The 23,606-nt window shown below is 29.5% G+C and overlaps 3 protein-coding genes across 3 annotated transcripts; all 3 read right to left on the bottom strand.

Moving 5' to 3' along the window:
- Nucleotides 1-6,723: 6,723 nt before the first annotated feature.
- LOC8265490 (berberine bridge enzyme-like 21) lies at nucleotides 6,724-8,587 on the bottom strand. Its single transcript, XM_025158095.2, has one exon. The coding sequence runs from the start codon at nucleotides 8,466-8,468 to the stop codon at nucleotides 6,849-6,851; it is 1,620 nt and encodes a 539-aa protein (XP_025013863.2). The 5' UTR covers nucleotides 8,469-8,587; the 3' UTR covers nucleotides 6,724-6,848.
- Nucleotides 8,588-13,451: 4,864 nt separating this feature from the next.
- Nucleotides 13,452-15,476, bottom strand: LOC8265489 (berberine bridge enzyme-like 8). Its single transcript, XM_002523110.4, has one exon. It carries the CDS (start codon nucleotides 15,302-15,304, stop codon nucleotides 13,700-13,702), a length of 1,605 nt encoding a protein of 534 aa, XP_002523156.2. The 5' UTR covers nucleotides 15,305-15,476; the 3' UTR covers nucleotides 13,452-13,699.
- A 4,600-nt stretch (nucleotides 15,477-20,076) lies between these two features.
- Nucleotides 20,077-22,055, bottom strand: LOC8265488 (berberine bridge enzyme-like 14). Its single transcript, XM_002523109.3, has one exon. It carries the CDS (start codon nucleotides 21,895-21,897, stop codon nucleotides 20,296-20,298), a length of 1,602 nt encoding a protein of 533 aa, XP_002523155.2. The 5' UTR covers nucleotides 21,898-22,055; the 3' UTR covers nucleotides 20,077-20,295.
- Nucleotides 22,056-23,606: the final 1,551 nt, after the last annotated feature.

Genomic DNA, 23,606 nt, shown 5'->3' with positions numbered 1-23,606 from the left:
ATAAAAATCTATATGTAATATTATAAAAGTATAAATAAAAGAGAATCATCCAGTTTAGTTAATATGGTGGACAAAATAACTAAATACTTATCATTTAACTGAATTCTTTTGAGAAAAGATGTCACGACCCCATATGTGGGTCCATGATCGATACTAAGGAATGGGTAGGTGTAAGGCCATCGAATCTCGTAGCAAGCCTGACACTCACTGACTTAAATAAATCTTATCTCATTTAATACTATTGATTCCACAATTTCGTAACCATTAAATTTACAATTAATTCGGTCTGCCAGAAGAGTTAGGCTAGACCCAAAACTACAAAGCATTACAACTTATACATCTACTATTTCAACTGCGGAGAATCTAAGATTTTACAAATTAACATACCAAGTCAAATACACTACCCGATGATGAAGAAGTCGGGTTACTAGAAAAGAGTCATGGGAAGACTAACAGTTACGGATCTGAAAAACAACAAAATTGAGACTGTAAGTCTCGAGAGTGAGTTAAAATCATATATCCAAAAACATTTGCATATACTTCAATCATACATTTATTTAATTTGAAATAAACATAAGTCATGTAAAAACATACGTGTACTGCCATACTTAAATTAAATAAAATAATTTTCACACGCTACGGGACGGAGTAGAACCCTAATCCCAACACAAACATCTCGATCAATTTCCATACTGACATCTCGACTAATCTCAACTCTAACATCCCGATTAATCTCATTCCAATAGTACTGGCGCCCGGAGAGCAAAGTTCGACCATGGTCCTTAACTCCAGTCCGGTCACTTAATGTTCACTATCAGCCTTAGCCTTTCAGCTCTCTTATTCCAATAAGACTGGCGCCCTTAGAGCGAAACTCGACTAGGGACCTTACCTCCAATTTGGTCACTTAGGTTTCCAAATAAGCCGGCTCCCAGAGAGCAATGCTCGACCAGGGACCTTTACTCCGGCAACCACACTCTACGAAGCCTAGAGAGCGATGCTCGACCAGGGCAAATCCTAAACCTTCCTTTTTAAATTTATCCATTTATCCTTTTTTCATCCCTCTCGGACTTACAGCGGTGCACTCATCAAACTAATATGTTCTAGTATCGTCCAATCCCGTGTCATCATGCAATAATAAAATCAATAATATAATGATATATAAATGAATAGTAATGAAAAGCATGATACAAATGAATAATAGTTAAATGAATAATTTGAACTTGCAATAAAATAACCACGATAGCAAATAAAGAATTTATGCATGACACATGTAAACAAATATATGACTTTAACTCACACCTTTGGCAACCTCCTAGCTCTGCTCCGGTGCCTCGGTTAGAGCGAGCCGAACAGACGGATTATCTAATCACGGAAAATAATTTATTAATAATACTGAAACAATTGACAATTAACGCTAGGTCTAGATTCCTAGGACTGACTGTCTAAGAATTATGACTCGGGTAAATTCTACCCAAAATTCGGCAGAACTTCCCCTAAAACATAGACGCTTATCCCCGTAAAACGGGTCCAGGACCTGCGAGAAAAATACTTCAAATATCCAACAATTTAATACAATGGGAGTTCGGTCCTCAAAACTTCACTAATCTCCCGACTCCGCCACACAGCACAAAAATCACGACTACGGCAGGCAGTCCGACAAACTATTATTTTTGACTCACGAATATCATCTAATGCTCAACACAAATCAATAAGCATAAATTAACCCAAAGAATTCCAAGATCAATGGGCCAGAGAAAATTACCGAGACGCTTGATTGCTCGGTCGACTCGCCTCCAGCCGCCGAAGTTCGATCGACGATCCGAACACACCATCGGACTGGAAAAGACGTGTTGATGATGATCCCCGCTTCCAATTTTCCGATCCGACCCTCGATCATCTGGAGAGATTTACGGACGATCTCGGTCGTCGATTTGCAAATGAAGTATGATCGCCACGAAACAGGTGCCATTGCGAAGCTTGAGCTGAGGAGAGTTAGGATACGTCCTCCGATCATCCATCCTCCGCCGGAGCTCGCCGGAAAAGCCAGAAAATGCGGCTGCCACCTACTTTCTCTCTCCATCGCGAACTTCCTTCTTCGGCCACCATTAACGCCGCCACTGCCGCCAAAACTAAGCTCTCGTCGAAGGGAGTCGATCGCCACCAGAAACAGCCAATAAAGACGCCGGAATGGCCTTCGAAAGCCGCTGCCCCTTCGTGCGACTCCGGTTGCGATTGTTCTCTGCACACTCGCGCCTCGCTCCGGCCACCCGCGCCACTGACGCCACGATGCCGCCCTGGTCTTCTTCCCCGACGCCACTCTTTCTCCTCCTGATCTCCTTCTCTTCCTTTTCTTCTTTCTTTCTTTCCAATATCGACATTTGGCCTCCAAAATTTCCTTCCTTACAATTAGGCCCCTCAACTTTTTTAATAACTTACAATTCGTAAAGTAAAATTTCTAATTAACCCTTAAACTTCTTTTTAGCCTTTCAATTAAGCCCCTAACTATTTAATTTGGGCCAAATTAGAATTATTGAAAATATACAATTACATATATACCCCTGGCCGACATATTTATTTATAAAAATACCAAACTTATAAATTTTCATTAAACCCCACAATAATAAAATTATACTTTTTAGTCCTCATCCCAAAATATATTTTCAATTTAGTCCTAACACACAATTAAATTAAATTAAATAATCAATTTGCTAAATATTTTCCAACTTAAAATTTAATACACTAGCTAATTAAAATACCAATTTCTCTAAAATTCTTTTATAAAAAACACCCTTTACAAATTCTTCCATAATTCTCCAATATATATTTTATTTATAAATATTATATATACATTTGAGAAAAATTTGAATAACCAAAATATAATTTAATTTTCAAATAATTTACTTAATTAATTCTTAAAGATCCAACTAATTGGGTATAGAAAAATAACTCTTTTAATTGTCTAACATTAAAATTCCACTTAATTCATTTCAAATTAAACCAAATAAAAATAAAGTAAAATTAATTTAAATCAAAACTCATTTATTAATTATTATTAATAAAATTTTTATTAAAGAACATTTTCGGGTATTACAAAAGAAATCAAAACCAAATCAACTAGCTATTTTAATCGATTTTTTCTTCTTTCAATATCGATTAATTAGTTTTAACTTTTTTTTTTTGCTCATCACTACTAAAAATTAATTATTTAATCATGCATTGCAAGACCGTTATTATTATTTAATTATAAAATTAAATTGATAGATATAATTTAATAAATTTTTTAATATTTAATATTAATTTATAAATTTTTAAAATATAATAGCATACTAACTATTTTTAAATATCCTTAATTTTTTAAATATTTTAGAATTTTATTAATGTAATAATATATAATTTGAAAATTATTTATTAATTGATTTTAATATTATATAAATTAATATATCAAATTAAAAATTTATTATGAAATATAATATTAGAAATATAATTTAAGATATTATTCTCTAGAATTAAAATTATTATTTAATTATAAAATTAATTTATTAGTGAATATAATATTAATATATAATTAATATGTTATTTGTTAGGATAGAATTAGTATCATTATCTTATTAGAAAATTATTTATTAGTTAATATAATATTAAAATATAATTAATATATTATTTTTTAGGTTTAGAGTGAGTGTTTAATTAGAAATGTAACTTATAAATTAATAAAAGAATGATAAAATTACACTTAAACTTGAATCTCATGTGTCAAAAGTAAATATACATGTTAAAAGAAAAATCTTATATATCAAAAATTAAGCATACATCTCAAAAATATTTAGCTGTCAGTATATATATATATATATATATATATATATATATAATTGTTGTGTTTCTTTTTATTTCCTTTTTAGCTATTTCTAGATAATATAAATATAACTTGAATTTATTCTTTTCTAAAAGAAGCCCAAATATAAACAAACCAAACATGTTTCTGTTGAGTTATTTTGGTAGTTGAATATTGAAAGTTTATTAATATAATAAATTGGATAAAGATTATCTTATGAATTAATTAACTAGTCTGTAAATTGGGTTCATTTGTATGGCTATAGCCAAATAATTATGCAGAGTGTAAATTGGGTTAGTTTGGTATACTTTTTGTTTTTTATTTATAAAAATTTTAAAAACATTGTTGTTTTTTTAAAATAAATTTTTTTAACTTAATTTTATGTAAGAATATAATGAAAGAAAAAATAATAAAAAAGAGATAAATTATGAGGAGAGAAAGTAGAAAAAATATAAAAAAGGGAAACAAAAATTATTAAAAAAATTAGTGATTTATTGAAAATAAATTTTTTTATTAAACAATATATAAAAAGTTTTGAAAAGAAAAAATAAAAACAATTTTAAAAAAACATATATTTTTTTTTAATTTAAAAAGTAAATGAAGATCATGAAGCAATAACAAACACCCCTGAGTGTATTACTTTCTCTGAATTTGTTTTTTCTTACTTTTTTGTTTCAAATTTCATTGTGGGATGGAGAAAATTCAATGGAAGAACTTTTCCGGTTGGAGGAATAAATCAAGGAGGAGATTGAGGGTTGATAGCTATCTTATTATTAAAGCCATTGAAAGTTAAGTTCTATTTTTTCTACACCTAAAATACTATATAAAAAAAAGGGGGTTTTGAATATTTTTTATTTAAGTGAGAAAAAGAAAAGTCCAAATAAGAAAATAAAACAAAAATCCCTAAAGACAACTAAAGGGGAGGGGCATCTAAAACTGCCTTTTGGCAAAATCAACACTAAGTAAAAGCCAACTATATATATATATATATATATATATATATATAAAATAAAAGCCCATTTATTTAATGTATATAGATCATGGGGACTCAACATTTAAATGAAATATTAAAAAATTAAAAAATTGTATCAAACTTGTTGTGATACCATATTATAAATTTAACTAATTATGGTAAAAATAATATAAACATGTGAGATTTAGAATTCAATAATAAAATCAGTTTCAGTCTAATTAATTTAAAATTACTAAAACTAAAATTTTTTAGCACTTGTAAATTGGTTATATTTCTTATTCTATTTCAACCAAAAGGTTTATCCCTAGTTTATACAAGAGCACATTACCTCTTGATATCCTTCAAGAAAAGCTTAATACATTTATCAGCATTCCTATTAGCTCTTGACTTTGGATATCTAATCACGCCTTAGTATTCTCCTGAAACAAAGCAGACAAATTAAGTATCACCGTAAACACCAAATTAAAAGAGACCAATTTTCTTTGTCTCAAGTTCAAACCTTAAATATAGAATTGCGTTAGAACTCTCGAGAAATTATTTTGCTACCCGTAAATATCTTACCGGACATATGCTCTAAATTAAATCTAGATTTATGTACACCAAACAAGAGGAAATTGTTTAACTGACCAAAAACTAACCTTTAAGATGACCAAAGGAAAAGGGTCACTTGAGACAAGGAGCTAAAACAAGTTTGCCTCTGCCATTTAAAACACAGCATTAACTTGTTTTTTTATTTTTTATCAAACACCTTCCACAGTAACATTGGAGATTGATCAGTTTTGCCTGTCAAGGACCTCACCATGTACTTTGTTTTTATCAATTATTTACAATGTCAAGGAAGAACCACATTGATAAGTTTTGGTCCTATTTTTTAACATTGTGTGAGAGGTTAGGTTAGTAGTTCTAATCAACACTTGTGAGGCAACAGCTTTTTTCTGCCGTCCACAGTAGCAAATTTCAATTTTTTAATGTTTTCTTTTTTCTTTTAGTAATTTTTTCCAATTTTAATAAAATTATCAAATCATATTTTTATTTATTTATATGAGTTGATAAAAGTTTATAGATTTTGATTGCAAAATTTTTTATGAGTCGTTTGGGTAAAGATATGATAAATTAAAAATGTATGAAAGATCTAAAATTTCAATATTTAAAGATAAATTAAAGCCTTTCATAAAAATAAATTTATTTAATTGAAAGCTCATTTATGATTTTATTTTATATTTACTTTTCTTAATTGTTTGATAATTAAATATTATGAATACTTTGTTTTGTTTTTCTTTATGAGTGCTTGTTTGTGGTTTATGACGAGAGTTAAGATGAGTTTAATTTTATTATTTAAAAAATCAGATTCATTTAAAGACTTGTCAAATAACGGTAAAGTCAATTTGTGGCTCCATATGACTATCAAGGGGAATGCATTTTTTTGCTGCTGGGCCAAATACAGTCAAAATGTTGTATACAATTATTCCATCAACACATTAATAAAATTATAAACTCATTTTTATAATAAAATTAGTATATACTTTCTCAACTTAATCGGTTTACTTATCTGTTAAAAACTTTAATTATAAACTTTCTAAATATTGCAGCGAAACAGAGCTCACAGTTTCTGATAACCTCTAAAAATTAAGAAACAAAAGTTTAGGAATGAGTCAACTTTTCTGGTGCAAATGTTTTAATGCAAGGGTCAAACCCATGTGGAGGTTCAATGTTTGTATGGCCCAACCACAAGTCTCTTTTGCCTGTAGGGACGGATAAAACAAACAGACATCCACATTTTTCAACACGTTTATTTACGTCAGGGATTGCGGTAACATAAGAAGTAGACACATCGCACTGTTCCTCGTGAAGCTTTGGTGTTTCATTGTATTATTACAGTGATTCTATTTAGAAGAAATGAAAGGATAAAGAACATAAATGATAGCAAAAGTATATTTTGGATTAATTGGTTTTCAGAAAATATATTTATTACAAAATGATAACGTATCCTACTTAATGAATAATAATAATAATAATAATACACCAAGAAAATCATCTCATCTCCTATGCCTTACTTGAAAGAGTAGGGATGCTCTGCTCATTCCTGAAGAAATTCTCCGGATCAACAGCAGTCTTCACTTTCACCAATCTGTCAAAGTTGCCATTGAAGTACTTGTACCCATAAATGCTACCTTCTTCGTAGCTGTTTTTACCGGGTGTCATGACACCAATGTCGAGATCCCTGTAATTCAAGAATGCGCTTCTTGGGTTCTTGGACACAAATGGGGTCATGTAGCTGTACAGGTTCCTCGCCTGAGACAAGTAGTTGCTCTGTAGATCACTTCCTGGTTCGTTCCAGTTGATTGAGTACTGCATCTTGAACAAATTCCCAGCCCTGTGAGGAAAAGGAACTTCTGTTGAAGGAATCTCATCCATTCTTCCACCGTAAGGATTGAAAACCAATCCGATTTTTCCCAATTCCATCATCCTCTTGAAAATCAAAGTCAATGCATTTTTAGGAATAGGTTTCTGCACATAATCTGATTTCCTCTTCAAGAAATTGGCAGAGTCGACATTTCTATCAAGCAAAACATCAGGTGATGTTCCATTATCAAAATTTGCCCACCAAAGTACAGACTGTATCCAGTTCATCTCTGTGCAATTCTCCTTCTTCAACCCCAATTCAGGGAATTCTTTCCCCAACAAAGCCACAAGACTATCAGCATTCCCCAAATACAAACTCACAATAGATACCCTAAGTGTCTGCTGCTTATTCCTTGTCACAGGTTGCATCAACATCCTCATAAAAAGACCATTATCTGTTTTCGGAGCAACCAATTGCCACTTATAAGCAATATCAGTAGCATTCTCTTCAATAACTCTTTCTGCCCTAAATATAGTAACTGTTTCAGGAACAGGAACAAGTTTAATCTTGTATGAAATAACAACACCAAAACTTCCACCGCCACCACCTCTAATAGCCCAAAATAGATCCTCACCCATTGCTTTTCTATCCATAAGCTTTCCATTAACATCAACAATTTGAGCATCAAGAATATTATCCACAGCCAAACCATATTTCCTCAACATGTTACCATATCCACCGCCACTAATATGACCACCAACACCAACTGTAGGGCAAATACCAGCAGGGAAACCATGAACTTTGCTGTTCTCCCAAATTCCATGATACACCTCACCGAGTGTAGCACCAGCCTGAATCCAAGCAGACTCATTCTTCATGTCAACCTGGACGGATCGAAGATTAAACATATCAAGAACGAAGAATGGAACATCTGAAACATAAGAAATCCCTTCATAGTCGTGGCCACCGCTTCGAACTTTAAGCTGGTAACCCACTTTCTTTGCGCAGATAACCGCTGCTTGGACATGGGATATCTGTTTTGGGGTCACAATGATTGTCGGTTTTGGGGTTGCTGTGGTGTTCATCCGAGCATTTCTAATGTAGGCTCGAAGAACCGAAGTGTAGGATGCGTTTGCCTTGGTGTAGACAAGGCTGGAGGTTTGGTCTTGTGGGGTTGTGTTGTTCTGTAAGCATTGAAGGAAAGACGTATAAACTGATGCATCATCTGTTGTTGCAGCAAAAGAAGAAGAAGAAAATAAGGAAAGGGTCAAGAAGACAAAAACACAAACATAAGCAGAAAGATCTTTTGGTTTTGCCATTGTAAGCCAATAGTTTGTGTGTTTGCCTCTTGATTTGTGTAGTTGATGAATTGGGTTTGGTGCAGGGACTGGTATTTATAGGGTTCATGAAGGTAACTTACTGATTGAGGGGGAGAGATAAATATAGAAAGTCACACCCAGAAAAATCATATTTAGACACGATTATGTCCTTAATTTTGGAAATTTGACTTTTATTTTCTACTTTCAGGGTTTCTCTTCTCTGTGTTTTTCTTTTCTTTTTCCCTGTTTTTCACCGCAAAGAAAACCGAGTATATAGCTATTTTTTTTTAATTATTATTTTGAATAAAAGATAAACAAAAAATGGGTTTGGTTGACGAATTTCTTGGTTAAATAGTAAGAATTAATATAAAAATCATATAAAATTTAAATTTATATAAAAATATAATATAAAAGATTATAGAAATATCGAATAAAAAAATAGTCATTTTAATTAATTGTCTGTTTTTAAATCACAAGAAACTAAAAGCCTAACTGAAACTTTTTAAAAAGAAAAAATGGAAAACAAAGCTACCAGTTCCGTTAATCCATCTTTATGGTTCGATTTCTATCAATTCGATTGGCTCCTTTTCTTTGCTACCCCAACTAAAAAATTAGCTATTTCTAGATAATATGAAACCCCAATTGAATTCTTTTAAGAAAAGCTCCAAACCGAATATATATTAAGAATTTATTTAAATTTTTAACCTCTATTTTGATTTGTTTCGATTCTTTTTGCCCATATGGGGTGACATTATGATATTTTTATAAAATTATTTTGCTAATAAAATATTATCTCAAAATATTAAAAATAATTTTATACGTCCGTACTTTCTTTTATTTTATTTTCTAATTTTAATTATCTTCATGGGATGGAGAAATTTCAATGGAAGAACTTTTCTTGTTGGAGAATAGATTAAGGAGGAGATTGAGGTGGGATAGCTATCTTATTATTAAAAGCATGAAAAGTTAAGTTTGAATTTTTATTTTCTATTATTTAAGTGAGAATAGAAAAGTTCAAATGAAAAATAAAATACAATTCTTGGAGACAAGAGAAGGGAAGAGGCATCAGACGCTGCCGTTTGGCAAGGTCAGCAGTAAGTTGTTGTGACTATATATATATATAGAGAGAGAGAGAGAGAATCAAAATATAAAAATGTGAAATCATTTGATACCCTATCTTAAAATTTGCATATGTGGCCATTCTGGTAGCCATAAAATTGTCTTTGCATGTTAAGTTTGACTTCCATCGATGACACAGACAATTTATAAATCAACAAATATATATCTTTGAGGCATTTGGGAGAATAATAGAAATGAATAAACTAAGAAAAATAGAATTAAATCACATTGATTATGACTTTCCCTTTCATAGAATGAATATATCCGAGAAAAAATATAAGATATTTTTAACTCATAAGAGTGTTTATTTTAAAAGCGAGAATTTTTATTTTTATAAAGAAATTTTTAAAAAGTAATTATCTTTTGATTTATAATTTAGAGTTCGTCAATTTTTTTAATAATAAGAAACATAAAAATAAAATTTAAATTTAGAATTTTAATCGAATTAAACTACATATTTATATCCAAGAATTTCATAGAACATTCTGAGATTACAATTATTAACATTTTTTTTTTCCTGAAAGTTAGGTAAAACTCAACTGGACATGAGTATGGGCATTTCTTAAAACTATGGTCATTTCAAATTTCATTAAAAAAAACAAAGTTTAAACATAGTATAACTCAACTCTAATATAATAAAAGCATTAATGGTTTCAAAATAGAAATAAAAAAAAGATTTGAAACACATAATCCGACAAACAAAATAGTGCCACGCACAATTGTTCAATTGCCGTTCGAGAGAACAAAACAAATATGCTTGCGAATCTTGTTTAAATTAGTCCTTACGTAATGTAAACTATCATAGAGAACCACTAAATATTATATATAAATATAATATATAAAGAATTAAACATGCATAAGCATGTTCTATCCATCATCATTTAATTTATTTAAAATAACTTTTATAGTTTGATTTGATTTTTTTTCTTTTTTTAACCGGTTTAATTTGATTAAATAATTCAATTTCTTAGACCAATTAAATTGGACTAGCCAGCGATTTTTTATTAAATTGATTAATATAGTCTAATTTTTTATACGCTCTCTCGCCGGATAATTTCAACTTATTATTTCGCTTGTAAAATCTAATTGTATTACTAGATCAAGGGATAATTTTTTTAAAAAAGAAAATAGCATTTACCATAAAAATTATAAACTTTTACTGAAAATACAAATGCATGATGTATTTATAACGTATTGCATTTATATCCGTCGATTTTAATCATGGTTATCAATGATAATTGTATATTGTCCAAACTAAAATATAATAATACATCTTTGTCAATTTAGAATTTACAATCCTACATAGTAAATAGTTCACCTAAAAATTTCCCAAGTAGATAGTTTAATCCACATGTAGAGATAATGAAAGAGGATGACCAAGTCAAAAGTAGAAAAATAGGTCTAAGCAGTGGGCAAACTTTTCAAAACAAGGGACTACCACCACTACTGCTACTTGCACTTCTCTTATTTTACTAAGTCAGCTTTTCTATTGCTTTCCCTGTCTCCACCCATTACTTGTGAAACCAGCTTCAAAAGTGGACTCACCCCTTTTGGCTTCATCTTCATTAAAGAAAAAAGTTCACAAGGTATCTAAATGTCAAAAAAAGAAAAAAGAAGACAACATATATATATATATATATATATATATATATATCATATGTAAAAAAAGTGCAATTATTATATTACAGGATCTAATTTAAATGGAAAGAGCATTTGCTTTTAGAAGTAAAGAATTTTAAATTTGAATTATCTTTTCTGCACTAACTGAGTTTTTATTTTTATAGCGAATGTAAAGAGATAATTGCTCTATTTTATATATATATAAAAAAAAAATTTGCAACCACATGCTATTTTTTTATACTTGAATATCACTATAATATACTCAATTATACTAATCGACGCTTTTTAATGAAAAACATATTATAACACCTTTTAGAATTGATAAAATTTGTTAATTATAAACTAAAAGATATACTTAATAAAAAAACATCTTATAAAAAAATTAAATATTATTTTTAAATTAAAATTATTATCTGATTATAAAATTAATTTATCAGTTAATAGAATCTAAAAATATAATTATTATGTTATTTTTTAGGATAGAATTAGTATTATTATTTAATTAAAAAATTATTTATTAGTTAATATAAAATTATAATTATAATACATATACTATTTTTTAGGATTAGAGTGATTAATTAGGAATGTGACTTATGAATCAATAAATTAATTAAAAAATTATATAAAATTACATATAAATTTGAATTTTATGTGTCAAAAATAAATATACATGTCAAAATAAAATCTTTTGTGTTCAAAAATTAAATATACATATACAAAAAATTTAAGTCTCAGAAATCAATATATATATATATTATTCTTATGTTAATTTCTAATGAAGAAAAAATTAAGCGTCTTATTTCTTTAGAACATTTAAGATTTTTTCTTGAAAAAATTTGAATTGATTACTAATAAATTAGGCAATTATGAGAAGTCTTTTCTTTCTTATAGAAAAACAAACAACTCTAAAATGGTACCATTAGAGAAAAAAAAAATAAAGCTAATAAAATTAATTAGAATATTATTATCACTAAATTTCTAGTGTTCTGACATATTTTATTTTTAATTTAAAATATTCTTATTTTATAGGCGTTTTATTAAGTTATATTTTCTAAATTTTTAAATTTTGCCCCAACTTTAATTTAGTAAATATATTTGCTAGTTTTAGACTATAATATAAAAAAAGCCTTTATAATTCCAAAAACTTTTGCAATTGAGAGACTTTTAAGTGGTTGCTTTTAATGGTCTACCCCATTATGCGGCCTCTAGTACCACACATTGAACACCTTTCTTCTTTCGTCCCTCATTCTTTCTTTCTTTTTCTCAAATCTATTGCTGCAGTTCTTTCATAACTGTTCATTTTTCATGTCAATTTCTCTTTTTTTATTGATATAGAAATTGAACATTAATTTTTCTTTAGAAACTCTTTTTTTAATTTTTTATAATTAATTTTATTTTTAAAAATAGCATTTAATTCGAAAGATTATATATTTTGAATTTAAGTTGTTAATTCTTTAATAGGTGAATTATAATTTTTACAATAAATAAAAAAAAAACTGATTACTTTCTATTTTGTAATTTACGGTCCACTGACCTTCTATGACTAGAAAAAAAAAAAGCATATCTTTCAATTTTTTTTAAAATATTTATACGTATCCTTAATGTAAAATTTATTTGTTGTTGTCAATGTTGATAGATCACTTAATTTAATATACTTTTCTATTTTACAAACCTTTGAAGATGAGAGACATTTCATTCTCATTATTTTTCTAAATGTCAACTTCCCCTTAAGTTAATTTTTGGGTATAGAAATGTAAGTAAGAGTAAAATCTTGCATGTCTAGTCTACATCATCATTTAATTAATTGTAGAAGATGATACTTGCACCATTAAATTATCAACTTCAGACCAAACTAACCAGCTTGTGCAATAAAGAAAGGCCATTTGCCATTACAACAAAGCAATTGAAATATCATTTTATTTGAATATTCTGCAGCTTTGAATTATCAAAGTGCCCTGTTCTTTACTTCTATGATTCCATGTGATGCAATCTTCTTGGCTAATAAATTATGAAGAATGTTAACTCTGGAGAATAGCTTTCAGGACAGTATACCTGGCCTGTTGAAGGAATGCTGGGATGCAGAATTTATTATTCACTTTAGAGTTTACCAAAAAGTTATAAACTAATGCACTTTAGAGTTTACCAATTTTCTACTGTCTATAACAAATGACTTCCTTTCCTCAATAAAATAATAATAAAGTATTATATTACTAATCACATTGGAAGGGACACATAGGTATCTTCTTTTGTGAACTAGAATTGAATTAAAAAAGAAGAAGAAGTAATTGCTAAAGAGCAAGTTCATATTACATATAGAATTACAGTAACTCCACCTAAAAGTGATTATTGATTTAAGTTCCTGTTCATGGTTACAAATTCCTTTGATTTGAGCTAATGCACTTGAAATTGATGAATCTGTGGACCAATGTCAAATAAAAGCTTCACCCAGAAATTGAATTTTGGTGTTTCAAATCTTCAAGGGAACTACTCTTCTAAGAAGCTTCAAGAGATGGGATGCTTTGTTCATATCTAAAGAAATTACAAGGATCCACCTTTGTCTTTACTTCCACCAATCTGTCAAAATTGCCTTTGAAGTACTTGTATCCCCATCTACTGGCTTCTTCATAACTTTCATTTCCAACTTCATTCACGCCCAAATCAACATCTCTGTAATTCAGATACGAACATCTTGGTGATTTTGACACAAATGGTGTCATATAATCATACATTTTCCTTATGATATCCAAGTTTTGCTCTTCTGCTTCAACACTGGCATCTTTCCAACTCACTGCATATTGGATTTTGTATATGTTCCCTGCTCTATGTGGAAATGGAGTTTCACATTCTGGGATCTCACTCATTCTTCCTCCATATGGATTAAGTGTCAATGCGGCTTGTTTTAGTTCAATCATCTTTTTCCAAATACCTTCAAGATCTTGCTTTGATATAGGCTCTTGTACATAATCTGACTTCCTCTTCAGGAACTTCTCTGCTTGAGAATGTCTCTCAAGCAAAACATCCACAGAAGTTCCAATTGGGTAATTTGACCAAAACAACACTGATTCAATCCAGCTCATTTCCTTGCAATCTTTATGCAGTAAACCCAATTCAGGAAACTTCTCATCCATTAGACCAACAAGTCTTTCTGCATTTCCTAGAAATAAGGCATTGAATTTAGCCTTGACAGTCTCTTGTCCATGTCTTACAGCACGATTCAAAACCACCCTTATAAACAGATCTTTATGAATTTTATCAGCAACCTGTTGCCATTGATAAACAATATCTGAAGCACCTTCTTCCAGTGTTTTTTCAACTCTAAAAACAGTAACAATTTCTGGAACAAGAACTAACTTAATTTTCCAAGAAACAATAACTCCAAAGCTAGCTCCACCACCACCTCTAATAGCCCAGAAAAGATCTTCCCCCATTGCTTCTCTATCCAGAACCCTCCCATCAGCATCAATTACTACTGCATCAACAACATTATCAACAGACAACCCATACTTCCTCATTAAGTTACCATATCCACCTCCACTCAAATGCCCTCCAACACCAACAGTAGGACAAACCCCAGCTGGGTATCCATGAACTCCACTCCTTTTAGCAATCCAGTAATAAACTTCGCCAAGAGTAGCACCAGACTCGATCCAGGCACTTTCATCTTCCATGTCTATACTTACAGATCGCATATTAAACATGTCAAGAATGATAAAGGGTAAATTTGATATATAAGAAAGTCCATCAAAATCATGGCCACCACTTCGAATTCTAAGCTCTAAGCCATGAATCTTGGAGCAGATAATGGATGCTTGGATATGAGATGAATGGGTAGGTGTTACAATGAAAAAAGGCTTTGGGGATGCAGAGGAGTTGAATCTGAGGTTTCTTATGTATGATTGTAAGATAGATGTGTATTTAGGATTGGAAGGAAAGTAAGTGACTTCAGAGATTGGTGGATTGGTTATGGAATGAGTAGAAAGGCATTGGAGAATGGTTTTTTCTTGGGTTAAATCTAAAGCTGCCATTGACATATGAAACAATAAAACTTGTAGACTTGAAAGAATTGAGAATACAGTTAGTGCCCTGGACATTGACATAGATGATTGATTCTGTGTTGAAGCAAGACTAGTTTTTATAGAAATGCTTCAAAATCTTGCACTCAAGAATTCCCCTTCTGGACAGGAAACTTAAGAAGAACGAAAAAGTGGGAAGTTTAAAAGAGGTTCTCCTTCCTTATGCCATATTCTAATTTTGGGGGATTTCAATGGGCTTAACTTAATGCTAATTCTCTCTCATAAATTATTACAGGCCAGGCCACCATCTTCTGTACTGTACTTTAGTGTTCTTGGATATTTTGCACAAGTGGTACCCAAAGTTTTTCATAAATATCACTATTGATACCAATTCCTTATTTTTTATTTTTCAGTATCCAAATAATCTATTTTATATTTTAAGTGAAGACAATCTGACGTGGCAACCAAAGATATGGTATAAATGTTATGAATATTCTCTATTTCATTGCCAAATCAGTCATTTTAAGTTAAAAGTGTCTTCAATACTTTTCACCAGAAACAAAAATAAATGTCTATAATAAAAATAAAAAAAATTGAAAATGTGGTTCCATTCTAAACTTTGTTACAAAATTTTGGGCATCATTGTGCAATCTGCCTTAGAATTCTTATTTAGACAAGATTTTGAGTTGGTTATTATATATTTCTCATATATTTTAGATTAACTTAGTGGTATATTTATTATTTGAGCATTTGAGATTTCTTCATTAATTAGTTATATAATAATATAGAAAGACTATAATAAATGTAATATATAATTTAATTTAAATAATATTAACTTATTATACATATTCAAATTTATTCAAATTATAATATTTGGCAAGAGTGTTTGTACTCGAGAGTAAGTGTTTTCAATTGAATTTTTACATTTATGGAGAATGTAAATAGTTATATAGTCCACATATTGTTAGACATCCCATAAATAAAGAAAATTGATTCAAATTATACTATATTTATACCTCAAGCTTTTACTGGTTCTTCAACGTTACTTTAACACTTTGGACAATTTTTTTCTATAAAAAATACTTAACCGAGGTAGTTTTATTAATATATGGCATCTATGTGCCCATTTAAACTTTTAAAAAATGACTATAATAATATTCTCGTGAAACTCTTAAACTTGAAAAAAATCAATAACGGTATTAATATGACGTGCTTAAACGAAAATAGTATTTAGAAACGATTCTAATAAGAGTCCGAAAGTGCATAATAGACGTCAAAGAGAGGAGTGAATTAGAATTCTCAAAAATCTTCTAGCTTAAGTGACTTACTTGCTAATCAACTATTTATGAGATAGATTTGCAAGAGTTTCTATCAAGAGCTTGAAGCTCGCTGCATAAATATCTAATTAAACTTAGAGAGCTCACTATTAGATACCTACAACAATAAGCTAGTAATTTTAATTAATATATCAATTGCAGTAACTTGTAAACTCATGTAGATTATATGAGTGAGAGCATGCGAAGTGAATGCTGTCTGATATTTCTTTTAAAAAACAGTTAAATGTCTAAATAAATTGTCTTCGTATTTAAGATGTAATAGACAACTAATTGAGCATGTATCAAAAATAAATATTTTATGAACTGCAAGTTAATAGAATTAACACAAGGATTTATTCTGGTTCAGTACTAAAACCTACATCTAGTCCTTAAGGATTTCACTTTAAGATTATCTCCACTATATAACTCTACTAACGGCTAGAGATCAAGCCTTACAAAGTTCTAAAATAGACCTTTAATACACTTTCTTAAATAGAGATTGTTGATACATAGATTTATGCTCGGGGCATTTTGTTGTTTTTTTTTATTAAAGTAGATGTCTGACGACGCTCTTCTACTTTGTCAATAATTTGATATAATCCACTCTATTCCTGCACTATTAGATATGCCTATACACAATATAGAACTATGCAAGGTTTTGTTATTATTAAAATTCATATTATTAGCTTCTTGGTACTAACAGAGTCTTAATGTGAAACTTAAGTTGCCATTAGTATTGAGGTAGGAAAAGTGATTTTCTAATTTTAATTTTAATTTTATTATTTTTTAGTTTTAAAAATCATTTTTATAAAGAATAGATGAATCAATGCTTTTCTAAAAAAACAGGCTCAAGAAAATAATTTTAAGAAAATTAATACATTAAATAAAAAAATTTAAATATATTTTTTTAAACACCCAACAATAATTCCAAACATCCTTATTCAAGCATAAACTTTTATTGTAAATTTCTTTTTGTTAAACCAAAGGTCGCATGTGTTTTACATGTTGTACACCTAATTAAACTTTTTGTCTATGTTACAAGAACTTGGTGCCAAAGTCACCTTGGTCTCCACTCTATGTTGTGGGAAGTGGTGCCAAGTTAAGTAACTTACTTGGACAGCCAGCCACCGAGCTTTTCGTTTTCTAGAAACAAAAAAATAAAAAGAAAAAAAAGATTTTATGGTATTGATATAACAACAATGGAAATAAATAATTATAAGGGATTAGGAGTTTAATCTTTCCTATCTCTTTTGCTCATGCAAGGAAGAAAAAGAAAAAAAAATTCATATATATATATATATATATTTGTTTAGATTAGATCTTACAGGTTTGGATTCGGAATCAAACTGAATAAAATTGGATTAAAAATGATCAGATTTAGAATCAGATTCAAACTAATCTGAATCAAATATATTATTTGAAAAGGTACAATGAGTTCTACTTCCAATTCAAAAAGAAAACAAATTGATATAAATTTAAGAAATAATATAAAAAAGTGCTATGTAATTTTATTATTTTATAAATTTTAGTAAGTTATTTTATTTAGACGAGAGACATATAGTTATATAAGTAAAAAATATATTTCACTGTCAAAATGTCTCGATTTGTAAGGATTTCACCATTTTTACTTCGATCAGTTATCATTATCATGTTGCCTATTTTAAAAAATACGAGTTTTGAACTTAATAACTCTTAATTCCATTGTTTGATCGTTAAATTGCCGTTTAAAAAGTTATTGATCTGTTGAAATCAATTTAACGATCAAATAATGACATTTTTAGTTATTAAGCTATACACCCATATTACTAAACATAAAAAATATGATAATGATAACTGATCAAAATGAAAATAGTTTTACTAATCGATATTATTTAACAATGAAATATTATTTTTATCACGATTTTTAATCACATATATATTTTATATGATAAAAACTACATATATTGAAATTTATCAAATAGTGAAATCACACCGTACTTTCTTTTTTATATTTATCCTTAAATTTAGTGAATAAATTAATTTCTTTTAGTTGGAATTGGCTGCAACTAGAACAATTGAATTCGCATAATATATATTTAAAGTAAATGCAGAATTGTTGCAGAATAAGATTTCTTGGTATGAATTAATCTAGAAAACTGGAATAAATTTTGCACAAGTCTCCTTATATAGTTTGATTGCATCAGATTTCAGTAGACAATTAGAAAAGCAAACAATACAGGAAAGCTTTTGAGAGAAAGAAATGGCATATAATAGGTATAATTCATATTCTATCAAGCTTCTTGGTCTGATAGGATCAGCCAATTACTCAGATTTCCGTAGACAATAAGGAAAAGCAACAATATATACAGGCAAAGATTTGAAGGAAAGTTATGGCATTGAGTGTACTTTCATATCCCATCAAACTACCTGCTTGGCAAGTATCAACGGAGTCAGGATTTTCCTATTTTAAATAATTAATATATAAAAACTAAATATAAGAATATTTATCAATAAAAAAATTAAAATAATATAAACTCGATAAGGTTGGTCTTGTTCGATAATAATTAAAATAATTTACATTTAGAAAACATCAAAATATCCAAATTTATTTAAATATGAAATTATCATTATTTAACCACTTTAAATGAAATTATACATCATAAAAGAAACGAGGAATATAGATATTTTGAACCAAGTGAACGAAGATCTTCCTCAATCTAAGCACTAAATTCATGAACACTGGAGAAAGAAAGACTAGAACTAGAAGAGAGAATAATAGAAAAGTAAATTCCTCCATGAAATCCGTGGATGGTGTACCAAATTCATAATTTGAATAGGTTGTTCTATTAAACAAGAAATCTTGGATTTGTGGTACAGGAAATAGGGAAAACATGGGTATATGTTTATGTAAAGATGGAGAGAGAGAGAGAGAGAGAGAGAGAGAGAGAATCTAAAAGGAAGGAGAAGAGAATATAGGTTATAATATAAGGAGGCTTTTGTGCCTTTGAGTTTTAATTTTCGGATTATTTTGAATTTTATTTATGTATAAATGAAACGTAAATAAAAATTTATTTTTGATATAAATATATCTAAGATCGATGCATGTCTTATTAATACGGCATACATTGATTCTTTTATAATTTATTATGTTATTTAAAAATAAAATTAATTATACAGTGGACTGAAATATTATTTATTAAGCATAATATTTTAAAAAATTAACTATAATAAAGAGCGAATTATAAATGAAAAGGAGATTATTCTTTTAGAAAATAAGGAAAAATAACAAATGAGCAAGTTCCAGGCACCAAGTTTTTTTTTCCTTTTAATCTTTTTTCATAAAAAGAAAAATATTGGTTTATGGTTCAATTTAGCAACACTTGGAACAGATAATTGCAAAAGTTTTTCAGAGTTTATCCTGTCCTATGCCTTTTCTTCATGCTAAGAACAAGAATAACAAGAAAAATTATATATATTTTTTCATATAGATAACATTTTCAAGTAACTGCAGAGTTGTTGCATTCTTGTTTTGAAGAATATAATTGGTGGTATGAATTAAACTAACATAAATTCTGCATAATATTACTCAAAATTCAGTAGACAATTAGGAAAAGGAAGCAATACAGGCAATAATATGTGGGAAAGAAATATCCCATCAAGCCAATTAATTATATTAAAAATTACAGTACTTGTTCAGTATAAGCTGCTAATCTTCAATTGTTCAGAGCAGTATAAGCTGCTAATCTCAATGGTCAATCCAATTACTCACTGAAGTAATCTTCACATTATAGTCTTCCTGGAAAGTACAAATTGAGTTGGAATACTCTGTTCATACCTGAAGAAATTATCAGGATCAACTGCTGTTTTCACGCGCACCAGTCTATCAAAATTATCCTTGAAGTATTTAACACCATAAACACTTGCTTCCTGGAATGTGCCGTTTCCGCTGCTACCGATGCTGCCAATATCAATGTCCCGATAGTTTAGAAATGCTTCTCTTGGATTCTTTGAGACATAAGGAGTCATGGCTTCGAAAAGGGTTCTTGTTGAATTCAGAAAAAGTTCTGTTGTTTGATCTTGTAGCCAGTTAGCTGAATACTGAATCTTGAATAAGTTTCCAGCTCTATGCGGGAATGGAGTTTCTGTCTCTGAAATCTCGCTCATTTTACCACCATAAGGATTCCATTGCATTGATACTCCTACTTCTGCCATAATTTTCCAAATTGATTCCAAATTTTTCTTTGAAATGGGTTCTTTCACATAGTCAGATTTCCTTTTTAAGTAAACAGATGCATTTGTAGGCCTATTGAGTAAAGCTTCAATGGGAGTTCCTTTGGGCATTCCAACCCAAATTACTGTGGATTCAATCCATCTCATTTCAGTGCAGTCTATCTTTTGTAAACCCAGTTGAGGAAAGCTTTCATTCATCAATGACAGGAGTCTTTCAGTTCCCCCGAGGAACATGGCAACAAACGTTACATTTACAGTCTTCTTGCCTGGCTCAGTTCCATTTACTGGTGTTAGGATCAGTCTGATGAACAAGTCATGATCTAGCTTGTCTGCAATTTGTTGCCACTTCCAAACGAGGTCAGTGGCACCCTGCTCTACACTTCTCACAACTTGAAAAACAGTGACTTGTTCAGGAACCTGAACTAAATTTATTTTCCAGGAAAGAATGACTCCAAAACTTGCTGCACCTCCTCCTGTTATAGCCCAAAAGAGATCTTCTCCCATAGATTTCCTGTCGAGAATTCTACCCTTGGCATCAACAATTTGGGCATCAACAATATTGTCTACAGAAAGACCATATTTTCTCATCAAGTTTCCATAGCCACCTCCTGAAAAGTGTCCTCCAACGCCTAGTGAAGGACAGACCCCAGCAGGAAACGCATGAACATTACTTTTGTCTGCAATGTTATAGTAAAGTTCACCGAGAGTGGCTCCTGCCTGAACCCAAGCAGTCTCATCTGTTATATTTATATTGATAGATCGAAGATTAAACATGTCCAGAACTACAAAAGGCACTTCTGATACATAGGAAAGCCCATCATAATCGTGACCGCCACTTCGGATTCTGATCTGCAAACCAAGAGTTTTAGAACATATAACTGCAGCTTGGACATGGGAATCATGCTTTGCTGCAATAATAGCTATAGGTTTTGGTGTTGAAGGGGCTGAGAATCTCAGGTTTCTTACATAAGATTGTAAAACTGAAGTAAATGAAGAATTGTTAGGAGTGAAGATGGCATCAGAAATTGGATTTGATTTCTGAGAATTGTCGGATAGGCATTGGAGAAAGTCTTGATGATCATAGGTAACTGCTTTTGCTAAAGAAATTGAGATTATAACAATGGAAAATCGAGCGAAAGATGAAAGCTTCATTTTATTTTATTTTATTCCGTGTGCGGGTTTTTCTGATTAATGTTTGTGTATGTATTTATAGGAAAACTGAGGCACTGCAATTTATCTTTTGATGGTCTTTTTTGTTTTCTTTTTGAAGGAAACTTTCTATCATAAATTCAAATTTAACCTTACAGATTTTGATTGAATTATGAAGTCAGAATGCCATTAATAGAAAAAACAATTGCTGAAATCAAGTTGTAGGATTATAAGTTTATAAGGTATTCTTGTCATTTCGTTGAATACATGGAAATGTTTAAATGACAGCAAATTTTCTTTCCTAAATTGAGGTAATTTATTAATATCATATTCCTGCAAAAAAATAGAAAAAGAGAGATTATATGGTTATGGATCCATAGAAGATTATTACTTTTTATTTTTAATTATAAATAAAAAGAAAAATACTCCAACATAAATTCTTTTTAGAGTATAAAGCTAAGTTTGTAGAAGTGGAATTTTCTAAATTTGAAAATCTAATTATATAAACTTTTTTCCACCAGATCATATAATAGTTTGTCTTTTTTTTTTTTTTAATTTGGTGGAATTTGGATTCCAGTGTCATCTTATAGAATAATAATTTACCTTTTAGATCAATAAAAAAATATCCTAACTATCTTTTCTCTTTCTCTCTTATTTTTTTATTTTATTTATAAAATTTTCATCTTTTGGCCCTCTACCCATCATCAACTTTAGATGGGCGGTAATCCAAATTCTTTTTGTTATTAATTAGTTTATAAATAACTATTTGTATTTTTCTTAAAGAGTTTTATGGTTCTCCGTTATGAGAGTTTTGAGTTCTCGTTTTATAAGGATTTTTATGGTTTTCCATACAGAAGTATTGAATTCTCTATTTATAGAAATGGCGAAAAGAAAAAAAAAAGATTAAATCTGACATTTATATAATTGAATTCATAAATGTCATCTATAAAGTCAATATGTGGCTTAATACCACCGAGTGCAGCGTACTTCCGGTGAAATTGCAATCTACTACTCTATTAACACAATTGATAATTCTTTGAAGTAAATTTCTTTATATGTGTTTCTTGATATTTGGTATTTATATTTATTTATTTTTTTATTTTAATATGTACTTATCAATTTTCATTAATGAAATATCCATATTTAAAAAAAAAAAAGAAGTATAATATCACAAACTTTAGTAGTAAGACCTCTTAATAATTCAACAAAAAGGTCGAAAGGTTTATTATTGGTGGTTTTCTAACTTCTCTGATGTGGTCTTTTTTTTTCTCTATTTTCCTAATTTGTCAAAACTGTTTAGTAAATTTGTTTTAAAATTTTTTATCTGACATTATGGTACAAAAAAATATTAATCAGGAAAAAGAACATATTATTTCTTAATAATAATAATAATAATTATTATTATTATTTAATCTCTCTAAAGTTAGTTAAAAAGAATATATTAAAGAGATCATATCAAAAGAAAATAAAGGTGGCGATGAAATGCAGTTGAAGTGAAGAATTAAGCGCCGCTCTCTTGCACTGCAATTTCAGCCATCTTTCTACACTTTCATATCATATGACACAAAAATATATATTTTCTATTCGGATATAAATTCCTATTGATATATTAAATTAATAAATAAATAACATATAATTATTAAGTTTAGATAAATAATTATATTAATTATTATAAAACACTTATATATATATATATATATATATATATATAT

This window comes from Ricinus communis, chromosome 4, assembly GCF_019578655.1.
Source record: "Ricinus communis isolate WT05 ecotype wild-type chromosome 4, ASM1957865v1, whole genome shotgun sequence".
Classification (NCBI taxonomy): domain Eukaryota; kingdom Viridiplantae; phylum Streptophyta; class Magnoliopsida; order Malpighiales; family Euphorbiaceae; genus Ricinus; species Ricinus communis.
This window is presented reverse-complemented; position numbering and strand designations above follow the sequence as displayed.